The following is a 12,421-nucleotide window of genomic DNA, read 5'->3' as shown; positions in this document are numbered from 1 at the left end:
CGGAATCACAAAATTTAACGTCCGTAAACAATACTCAGCTGTAACCTAAGATACTCTTCTTTTACCTCTTCCTATTTTTGAGATCTAAAACTTTAAGGTCGTTTGAATTATCAGGATGTTTTACACTTGCGTTATTCCAAGTTATAAAAACACGTTTCTGCCATAATATTTGACTCTTCTTTAAATTACTGATAATTTTGTTTGATAATTAGTTATTGACTTGACCAATTCAGTCTTACTTTGTCTGCGATTTAAATATAATAAAAGTTTTTTTGAAAAATTCATTTGTTTATTTGTAGAAAAGATTTTCATTACCTCTCTAGTGATGAGTAAATCATGTATTGCCGACTAAATATATTGGTTTATTTTCTATTTAGTTTATTTTCTATTCAAAAATCTTCTATCGAATATCCGGAAATATTCCTTACTAGTCATAAGTTTTTGTTTTCTTATTGTCGCTTCAAAGTGAATTACTGTTAATATCAAAATTTTTTTACTTGAAAGAAGGTTAAGGATATCACGTAGGTTTTGCAATAAAAAGGAGTTAATACGAAAAAAACTGCATATATTCCAAGAATCGCATGCCAAGACTATTCTTTGGTTTGTATGGTAGAGAAAAAATGAGATAACACATCTTGCATTAATTAATGTAGCATGCAGTCCTTTAAGGTATTTTTTAACAAATTAATGTTTTGGAACACGAGAGCATTTATTTATTTTAACAACTTAATGAATTCTGAAGTCTGAATTCATGTCATACGCAGACTTTCCGAATATTGTAAAATCTTTAGATAGCCTAGTTGTACATTTATAATAATTCTTGATTTATTAATATTCTGTTTTGTAAATAAATCAGAAATCAATTTTTGAAAATATACAATATAGAACACAAAATGATTAACTTTATAGAGAAAATGATAAACTTATAGAGAAAGGCTAAAGTTTCAGCGTGATCTCTATAAATAACTGAGAAAACGTTTTTTTACTTTAGTTAAAACACAGAAATATTTAAAGGTTTTATGAAAAAAGACTTCAAAACTCTTTTGTTCGTTGAGCACATTTTTTAAAAACTTTCATTTAATACTAATATGAATAATATTAACACGGATATTGATAAAAAAAAAAAAGAAAACAATTATAAAAATGTAAATAATATAATAAAAATAAAAAAAAACAATATTGAAAACAATATTATTAATAATGATAACAACAATAATAATATTATTAAGAATAAAATTAGTAATATTAATAGCAATAAAAATAATAATAAAATGAAGAAGAAATGTTTATCATTTTTATTATTATTACTATTATTGTCATTAGTATTATTAATGATATTATTATAATACCTAATATTATTTCCGGTATTATTATAATAGCTAATATTATTAGTATTATTATAGAAGCAAACATTGTTAGTATTACTATTACTATCATTAATATTATTACTATCATTATTATTATTATTACTAATATTATTATTATTATTATTATTTTTAGTTTTATTATTATTTATTATTTAGTTTTATTATTAACATGTTTACTATTATTATTAATTTTGGTATTGTTTTTAATATTATTCCTATTCTTCTTCCTCTTCATCTTCTTCCTCTTCTACTTCTTCTTCTTCTTCTTCTATTTCTTCTTCTTCTTCTTCTTCTTCTTCTTCTTATTATTATTATTATTATTATTATTATTATTATTATTATTATTATTATTATTATTATTATTATTATTATTATTATTATTATTATTATTATTATTATTATTATTATTATTATTATTATTATTATTATTATCATTATTATTATTATTATTATTATTACAATTTTTATTATTATTATTATTTTTATCATTATTATTGTTATTATTATTATTACTATTATTACTTCTATTGTTATTATTACTATTATTATTATTACTATTAGTATTATCATAATTATTAGTTACTGTTTTTAATAATTATTACAACCTCTTCTCTAATAGTTTTACTTGCAGAGGGGAACAAGATGGGTAAGCAACTTTTCTTTTTTTTAATCTTTTGTTGGATTAATACATTTTTGAACTAGTTTTATTAGTTCTATTAATATATAGTTTAATATTATATTTCATGACTGAGATATTTTTTTTTACTTGGAATATTTTACCTGGGGCAAAAAGTCAGTACAAATAGTTTTTGAAAATATTTTTTAAAACATTGAAAAAGTTTTGACTTTTACATGATTTGATTATTATTCATTTTTAATTTTCAATAAACAGAGCATGCATCTAAAGGTCCTGGGTATATAATTGATCATAATGAGGGCCCGTTAAAAAGTTTCCACAGGGCCCGATAATTCTCTCGGCTGATATGGTTGTAATTATAAAATTCTTATTTTCACTACAACTTTTAAAATTATTTTCGAATCTATGACTTTCATCGCTAACACTGCCATTATTTTTATTATTACTATTTTTATTACTTATATTATTATTCTTTTTCTTCTTCTTCTTATTCGTTAATTTAAATTTTATTATTATCATTATTATTATTATTATCATTATTATTATTATTATTATTATTATTATTATTATTATTATTATTATTATTATTATTATTATTATTATTATTATTATTATTTTTGTTTTTATTATTATTCTTATTCTTATTATTATTATTTTTATTTGTATTATTATTATTATTATTATTATTATTATTATTATTTATATTTTTATTATTATTAATACTATTATCATCAGTATTATTTTTGTTAGAATTAATATTGTTAATATTACTATTATTAATACACTATTACTTTTATTATTTATATTTTTATCATTAATATTATATTTTTTTTTACCTTTATTATTCTATTACTGTAAACAAAACTACCTATTATTCATCTTTAACAATAGTCACCAACATGAAAGTGTCTATTGTTAAAAATGAATATCAAAACAAAACATCACAACAATAACACATAACAATAGAATATTTACACCTTTGATCCTAAAATCCAGCGAAAATAACAAATCTAATTAAAATATGAAAGGCTAAATGAATCGGTGAATGTTAAAAGGGCGAAAGTCACATATTTTACAAAATTGACTTTTTTGCAAATTTGTTTATTCAAAGGATAGCTCCATCATTTTGTGTTAAAAAGATGTCTGTCAAAAGTTTTTTCTAGCCTGTACAGTGTCTAAAAGTTATGGTTTTTTGTTAAAAGGGCTGAAGTCCGGACTTCAGCCCTTTTAACAAAAAACAAGAAACTTTGCTCTGAAGACAGCGGACCATACGTAACATCACTTTGTTGTTTTGATTGTACAACAGCGTGGTAAATAAAGTTGATTTATTACGTTTGATCATTTTATTAGTGATTTAAATTGATTAACTGCTTTTTTAAATGGATGATAGTGGTTGTGAGTTCCATCATACAAGTTATAAAAAAAAAGATAAGAAACCCAGATGATTATAAAAGGAACAAGATTAAAAAATCTAGGCTTACTGGTATGGCATATAAAAACCACAGGGGACAAAAAGTTGATGCAAAGTCTATCGGAGATCCATGCAGGTAAGAGATAATACACAATAATTCTTAATTTCATGGCAGGCCTTTGTCATATTGTATTTCAAATTTAATTTGTCTAAAATTTGGTCAGATTTAGGCTCTGTAATTTATAGTTGGCCTATAGACCTAGGTAGTTGATTACGTGTTTAGGTTGTAAATATTTGTAGGCCAAAGACAATAGAATGACATTTTTAGGGTAGTCTACAATTACTTATCGTATTTTAACTTAAATTCTATTTTGTTTCCTAGACTAGGCTTTCTATAATTTTTTTTATAAAGTAAAATTACATCATAATGTTTTTTTTCAGTTGTTCAAGAAAGTGTTTTGATTCTATTGGCAAAGACAACCTCGATGATGCATTTATAAACTTCTACAGCTAGTTCAATACAAAAGATGAGGAGGATTTATTTTTACACGGCTTGATTGACGTTATAGATATTGTGAGGAAGAGGCCTGGTTCCAGAGATAGCAAAGAAAATAGTCGTGATGCCAATGAAGATACTATACGAAAAAGAAAAAGTAACGGCGGAAACAAAAAGGAATTTAAGTACCATGTTTTGATTGGAGATGAACGAGTACAGGTATGTGTTGTGGCATTTTTATCAATATTTTCTGTGTCAGAAAAGAGCATTCGAAGAGTAAGGGGTTTAAAAATGGATGGAAAAGCAGTTAAAGATTTGAGAGGAGTACATACGAGTTACATTACCAACCATGATATACTAGCTAAGGTATACGCTCACATAGACTCCTTTCCAAAAAAACTGATCCACTATGGCGGAAAGGAAAGGTATTTTTTGAGTGCAGATTTGAACGTGAAATTAATGTATGAACTATTCGTGAAAAAAAATGAAGGGATAAAGTTCAGTTACAAGTCCTATTATAACTACTACAATGAGCACTTTCATTAACGCTTCAGGCAACATCAAGTAGACACATGTTGCATATGCGAAGAGTTAAAGCTTAAGATAAAATCACCTCACCTTAATGAAGTTGCTAAGCAAGCAGCAGTAACTGACTTGGCAGTACATAACAGACGCGCAAAAATGTTTTACCAAGCCATAAAGCAAGATGTACAGGATGCTAGGGAAGAAAAAAATGCAAATGTTTTGTCCCTAGCCATAGATTATATGCAAAACATTTCACTGCCAAAAATACCTGTACAAGAGTTATTTTACCTAAGGCAGTTAACGGTTTGTGTATTTTCTATTCATGATGTGAAGAGAAACGTTGCAACACTCTACCTTTATCACGAGGGGCAGGCTAGAAAGTCTCCAAATGAAACTTGCTCCTTTCTTTTGCACTACCTGTCTACCTGTTCTCAAGAGTATCCCAGCTAACACAAAACATTCAAGTACGTTCGAAGAACATTGGAAACGTTCTTAGAACGTACCCGACCGTTTCTAACGTTCTACGAACGTTTCTTGAACGTTTTGTGTTAGCTGGGATGATGAACTCAACTTTTATGCCGATAATTGTGGGGGGCAAAATAAAAACCATTGCTTTTCAAAACTTTTTATGGCGCTTACTGACAATAAGTGGATTAAAAAGGTCAATCAATTTTTCCCGATCAGAGGGCACAGCTTTTTGCCCTGTGACCGTGACTTATCGATTATAAAAAGAGAGTTAAGAAGGCATGACAGAGTGTACAGCATTCAAAAAATAAAAAAAATTATATTAAAATGTAGTAATCAAAGAAAGTTTTTAGTGGTTGATGTAGAGTTCATCTCTAATTTACGATGTTAAAAGTTGGTGGCCAGTTCACTATAAAAAAAACGTTACCTCAATCGAAACAATAGGTAAACCCAGAAACCAACAAACTCAGTTTGCAATAAGCAAGTTTCACCATTTTCAATACGATTATGACATAGGTCAATGTAAAGCCAGTGAAATTATCAATGGTATTGCCAAACATACTTTTATGATGAGAAAAAATACTCAAAGCAAAGTGAACCTGCCAGAACAGCTACTTTACCCAAACGGAAAGGTTCCAATAAAATCTGCTAAATTGAATGACTTAAGAAAGTGTATTAAGTATATCCCACAAGACCATATTGACTTTTATAATGAACTACTGAAATGGCCTACAGCAGAAAGCAACGATGGAGAAGCAGAAGATGTTGGGGAAAATGATTAAGCATAGCTGATAAAATTTCTGTAATTGACCTTTTTTTCATTATAATTTTTGTTAAAATGTATAAACAATTCATAAATATACACTTTGTAAAGATTTATTGCAGTTTGTGACATTATTTCCTATAGCCCAAAAATAAAATCTTAATAAAAAAAGCAGTAATTATTTGTTAAATGTTAAAAGGGCTGAAGTCCACAGTGTTAATTGGTTTGTAGGTTCTTTAAAAACAAATATAAAAAAGTATATGTTTGCTTTTAAGGTAAAAAATATTATCCCCTTCAAAAAAAAAGTTCTTAAACCATTAATAAAAATTTACTAAGTAAGTAGTACGGTTTTTTTTAGTTTCACGAAAGTTTACATTGTTGGACTTCCGCCCTTTTAACATTCACCGATTCAAATTAGAAAACCAATTTAAAGTTAACTATATTTATCTTTTGACTAAACATGCAAATACATAAAAGCATATTTGTTTTTATGTTAAATATTAATTATTCAATTACTTCAAATTTAGGAAATTAAAACACCCTAGATTCAAAGATCAAGTTTGCATACACTCTCATACACATTACGCTATACATTAACAGACATTATTATGTGTTTCCAGAATAATTAAAAAAGGCTAAACAACACAACCTAGCTCTAAAGCAGTAACACCACCTGGCACTAAATGCTGCCAAGTCACACCTCTGCTGTAAGTACTTCGCTTGGGTGGCAAGGTTATCAATCTTGCTCAACATAATTCCAAGTCACACCACTTTGAAAACATGGAAACAACATAATTTAGACATATATACAATTTTAAACAAATATGGTTTTATATAACACATATAAAAGCATTTTATACCAATATTAAATGACAGATATATTTATCAAAAGCTATGAAAAAAAATTTTAAAATAATAAAGTTAAACATACAAAGTGTGCTTAAAACCTACAAACAGTAAATTTTTGAAATGAAAATCTGAAGACTATAAATTAAGAACATTATAAAATGTAACATTATTTGTGTAACACTTTTCACCTTCCATATCTTGAATGAGATAATTATCAATTTTGATAAACAAAATATCATATGCTCTAGTTCTTGAACATGCAAAATATAGTTGACCATGAGAGAAACACGGTTGTTTGAGATATACCCAACTCTATCAAATGTTTGACCTTGACTTTTACTAATTGTAATTGAATAAGCCAATCTGACAGGAAACTGACGACGTTTCAGAAAGAAAGGTAAATTAGAATCTGATGGAGCCAACTGAATTCGAGGAACAAAAACCTGTTTACCACCAGAAACACCTGTCTAAACCTCTGCATAAATATAATTATTTTGATGAGCACAAACTTTCATTGAAAAACCATTGCATAATCCAGCTTTGAATACTAAATTTCTAAGTAGCATAATTACACAACCAAATTTCTATTTTAAACAATGAGGTGGCATACCTGAAGGAGTTATGCTGTTCAAAAACTCAATAGGAAAGTTATTTCTTTCATTAAGGTCATCAGTATCAATTTGATCAGCACTTATATATATTTTTACCTCACTCAGCAGACATTCAAGCACTTCTTCATTGATAATGAATCAACATTAGTTGGTGTTAAAATCACGCGTTTAGAATAATCATTTTGATCAGCATCTCCAAAACTCTTTTCAAAAATGGTTTCATTTTCTCTAATAATGCACTGATTTGGTATTTTAATGCATCCTTTAAAAGGATCCTCCTCTTTGACAGGTATTGTTCCATTCCCAAGTTTTAGTAGCCATTGGAAAAATTCATCTTCCCCATCTTGTACTCTCGTATTTACAGCTATACCAAACTTCTGCACCCATTGCCAATGCAAAGTACATTTTATACACGATTCCACTATTTCAGCTGGCTGTCCTCTTTTCACAACAGGCAGAATTTGCCTAAAGTCACCATCAAAAAGAATGATTTTTCCTCTGAACGGAAAGTTGTCGTTGTAAATATCTTTTAACAACCTATCAATTGCATTTAAGGCATGTTTAGGTATCATGGATGTTTCATCAAGCAAAGACAAACTAACTTGTCTTAAAAAATGCCCGTGAAAAGTGTTAAGAGTTACATTACATGTGCTATTATCCAATATTGGAACAGGAAGTTTGAACAAGCCACGCAATGAAGATCTATTTGTAAGAGGAGTTGCTGCTATGCCACTCCATGCAGCTGTAGCAGATTTTAAGCCCCTACTTATGGTTTCAGCAATCAAATAATTATAAGTAAAGGTTTTTCTACTACCACCTGGTCCATTTATGAAAAACAATCAAGAATGTTGGTTTCTTACACTTGGTTGCTCATTCAGTGCAGCAAGGATAGCATTACATACATTTAATTGATTGACATTAAGCAACAATCTCATTCGATTTGCATTGTCAATAGATTGTTGAACCTTTTCATCAAAATTTTCTAGATTTAAGCCTATAAACTCATCAATAACAGGCAGATTGTAATAAGCCAGCGTTTCACTACTTTGATTAATAATCATTTTAACTTGATGAAGAGTAGCTTGTTCAGCTATTAGAAGTGGGACTGAGCGGTGAATGAAAACTTCCATCATAAAAGCTTTGTAGGTATTCCAGAAATGTAAAGGATTGACAGGTTCACAAAAGGTCAAAATAATTGAAAACAACTGTCTAATTTGCTTTGGCATACGGGTAAAAACCGCCTCAGAAAGAGTATCCTGCCATTCAGTGTCATCTTGCAACAGACCTTTCAAAACAAATGCTTCATGAAACATTTCAAGGACAATACCATTAGCAGTACACACATCCTCCCAAGATGTTGCTCCTTTTGCTTGCAAAAGTAACAGTCTAAGAAAAAACAATTCTCCGGTTGGATTAACTTTATACATTCTTATTATCACCTTATCACCACCCCTTTGTCTAACCTTCCATTTACAATGTTTATCATCAAATATAAAGTGATAGGGAATGTCTACATACGAATAGCAAATGGCTCTTTCATTTTCAGTATTTAACTTAAACCATGCCGTTAGGTGCGTATCACGTTGAGCTGCACAGTCTGAAGTCATTTGTTCTGCTTCTTCTCTAAAATACACTAACTGATTTTCAGGTAGATGTTTACCAAGTCACAGCCCTTTAAAAACACAGAAACAACATAATATAAACATATGTACCAACTCTAAACACAATAAATGTGTTTAAACATGTATAGAAGATTAAATGTATACCTTATATACATATTTAAACACGTCTTTAAAACAATTATATAACACACATTAACACATACACAAACAATAAAAAAACTCTCTACATTATTATAAAAACAAATTGATGAAACAACTATAAAGCACATATTACCACATACACATACATATCGAAAAAGCATATATGCAAGCAATAAATGTGTGCAAACAAAAATTTTAAAAATGACAAGAGAAAATTTAAAAAGATGCAAAATATATATATACAAATAAAACTCTTTATCTTCCTGTTTTTTTTTTCATAAGAACTGCAATTCTCATAATAAAATTTTACCTTTACATACAACAACATGCAACGTGCCATGTCAGTGTTGACACAAAACTTTAATTTATTTTTCTAAATATTCTAAAGAAGAACAAAAATAGTTAATAGCATCACCATATTATGGAAATAGCATTAGTATAACTATTAATAACATCCATACCCCTATTTTCTTTCTAAAAAATAAAATACTACAAATTAAGTAACAGACCGACCATAACCCGTTTTACGGGTTGCTTTTTGCTAGTAAAAATGAAACTGCTAAAAGAAAAACTTAAACAGACAAAATATAAACGGTTTAAAAAGTTAAAATTCTTTCCACTTTAAATCCTTTCTACTTTTTCTAATAAAAATTCTTCCTACTTTATCTAATAAAAATGTATATATAACTATTTTATATACTTACTTCAATTATAATATGGTCTTAACGATTATTTATCTTAATATGATTCTTTGTGTAATATAGCCAAACTATTAATTAAATTCCAAAAGGGAAAAGTTTTAACTCGCTTAAGCTATCTTTCTCCAATTGCCACTTGCATTTAGAGAACGCGCTCTTTTAAAGCCTAGTAACTAATGACGAAACGACGTTAAACATTAAACGTTTCTGTAGGAATCATATTATAGATAACGGTAATAATAAAAATAATGATAATGTTAATAATGGTAATGATGATGATGATAACAAAAACAATGACACAACAAACTTCAAGCTTTCAACAATTGTTCTCTTTTGTTTGAAAAAATAGACAAAAAAATACGTGACATCCTTTCAGTGGAATTGCAAGAAGTTTGTCATAGGTACGCTAATCTTATTGGATTGGATAATTCTGAGATTGCTGAAATTAACCACGAAACTACAGTCAAGAGTGAAAGAATTCTCCGTTACACTGAGAAGCTTTCTGAAAAATTGCCTGGAAACGAATGGCCTACTATTCGCCAAGCACTTTTTGATTTGGATCGTGATGATGTAATAAAAAAATGCAAATGTCTTTCAAAGAAATTGTGAGATTTTTTTATTTTTTACTTGTTTATTATTCAACTTCGAAGACAGTTTAATGAAATAAGATTGAGTAACGCATATCTAACAATTAAATCTCTAAAAACTTATTCTTTTAGGCAAGAAAGAGAAGAAGAAATGAAAGGTACGAAAGGTACTTTTCGGCGTTGCAAAAAAATGCTTGATTATAACCTGCATGATATTTTACTTTTAGCACTGTTATGTAATTGGTATTCAAACTTTTTCTATGGTTACAATGCCGGAAGCGTTGAATGCTCTGAATGTAACTTTTGCGAGCAACCAAAAGAGGTCAGATACATAAAGGAAAATGGATTTATTTTAAACATTATGTCACCTGAAAAATATCAAAAAGTATCAAGAGATTACTTTGAAAGAAACTTTAAAGACCAAAATGATCGAATCATCGAACCTATTGTCATCAACAACAATGAAAATATGGTACAGTTGTTAGATAAACTATGTAGCACATTAAATAATGGTTCCTCTGGATTATATTTGGTATGTAAGTATAACCCAAGCCATCACCATATTCAGTTTTTTAGATGCAATAATCACTCGAGAGAACTTCCAGATCGCGACTATTTCCTTGCTTATATGCAAAAACAAAACGTATTTTTATTTATCCAAATCGCGAAAGCGTTAAATAATCCGAGGGCCGAGTTAGAGGACTCGTTCTTCAATGCGACTTTAGTTTATTTCATGAATAAAGATATCTTGAAAGGTAGCAACGCATGTTTCATGGCGTTTGTTGCTGCTCCAGAAATTAAGCGAGAAGACTTTGCTTCTCGAGAAGATATTGTTAAAGATCAAATAAACACAGATCTTTTTATTTTTTTTGAAGAAATCAGCGATCAAAAGAAGTTTTTAGACTTTATTAAATTTAGGATTGATTTTATTAACATTCATAGAGAACAAAAGGAAAACAATAACTCAGATTTATTTGAAGTTGTGTGTAGTAGAGTGGTAACATATCTTGCGGCGGTTAATGATTACATGCCATGTTTTTTACCAGGAGATGACAGAAGTTCTCATATTGAATCAAGATTTCTTCTTTTAAATAAAAAGCAGCGGGAAACATTAGAGTCACCAAATAACCACATCATAATTACTGGTCATTATGGGAGCGGGAAAACGTTGCTGGCTATGCTAAAACTTGAAAGAACGCTAGACGTGTCCGATGAAAACTCAATTATATATTACATCTCCCACGATCCTCTCAGTATAATTGATAGCTACATGAAAAACTTTGCATCTCCTAAAATCTCAAGCAAGGGCGTAAATGTTTTGCATTTAAAAAAGCGATTAACAGATTCTTTAAAAGAACTGAGAAAACAGCATTTCCATCAGAAACTGCACATCATCGTTGATGAATATAACGGAGAGGAGTTAACTGAGGAGGAAGCAAGAGAAATAAAAAGTTTGTTAGATAACGAGTTTAAAGAAAGTTTCTTTGTGTTGATTCCTCAAACAATGAAAGCCACCCGCAAAAAAAATAATGTCGAGTACGAAACTCACATGTTAAAGGAAACTGGAATGGATGTCTATGGTCTCCCTTACACCATGCGCACAACTGTGTCGATAAACGAGCTTATCAATGTTGCCGAAGAAGTTGCTTCAAGAGAGGAAAAGAAACTGTTCTTAGGTAAAGATTTGGATAGACCATTTTCCGAGTATACTGAAGAACAAGCAGTCCATAAAAATAATAGATTACAGTCTCAAAGCAACAATACTAACAATGAGCGTGACAACAGATCAGACTCGGATGAAGAGTCAAGGAACAGTTTGGTTTGTTGCATGTCTGTTTTTCAAAGTAAAATCTGTAATCAGAATGAAAAGTCAGAAGATGAGAGAGGCTCGCTTGACAATAGATCAGACTCGGATGAAGAGACTTGCATCAAGCCAGACTTGAGTAATGAGTCGGAAAACAAGTCAGAATCATGCGAAGACAAAACTATTTTTTATGAGCCTGATTTAGATGAAGCGTTAAAGATCGTAAAAAAACCTTGGTTCAATGTTTTTATTCGATCAAACTTTCGTGTGAAGTTTACATATGGAGATAAATCCGATCTCGGTCATGCAATTGACCATGAGAAGCCGGTCTTAAAACGGTTTATACCATCAAACAACAAAAAAAAAAATGCCTGTGCGTTGTTTAGTTTGTGCGAGAAGATTAGAAATGAAGTAGGTAATGATTTATCTTTGTGTGTGTAACTGT

The 12,421-nt window shown here is 29.3% G+C and overlaps 1 protein-coding gene and 1 pseudogene across 3 annotated transcripts in view; both read left to right on the top strand.

The window, feature by feature from the left end:
• Positions 1-12,421, top strand: part of LOC149892774 (uncharacterized) — a 28,077-nt gene that overhangs the window by 4,951 nt on the left and 10,705 nt on the right. Inside the window, exons 2-5 of one of the 3 annotated variants that reach the window (XR_016444936.1) lie at positions 1,987-2,013; positions 9,935-10,190; positions 10,305-10,330; positions 10,400-12,387. Coding sequence is in view for 1 of the 3 variants with exons in the window: in XM_090066590.1 (XP_089922716.1) it covers positions 2,010-2,013; positions 9,935-10,190; positions 10,305-10,330; positions 10,400-12,391 (2,278 nt within the window). In the remaining 2 variants the exon portion in view is untranslated. Of the gene's footprint in view, positions 1-1,986; positions 2,014-9,934; positions 10,191-10,304; positions 12,392-12,421 lie in introns of all 3 variants that reach the window. The other 2 variants (XM_090066590.1, XR_016444933.1) reach the window with 2 other exon arrangements.
• On the top strand, positions 3,384-5,834 carry LOC145189158 (uncharacterized; annotated as a pseudogene).

Source organism: Hydra viridissima, unplaced genomic scaffold (assembly GCF_058129835.1).
Source record: "Hydra viridissima isolate aposymbiotic clone 2 unplaced genomic scaffold, HvirCarnegie_v1 scaffold_1, whole genome shotgun sequence".
NCBI classification, from domain to species: domain Eukaryota; kingdom Metazoa; phylum Cnidaria; class Hydrozoa; order Anthoathecata; family Hydridae; genus Hydra; species Hydra viridissima.
The sequence above is the reverse complement of the archived record's forward strand: the minus strand, read 5'-3'. Positions and strand labels throughout refer to the sequence as shown.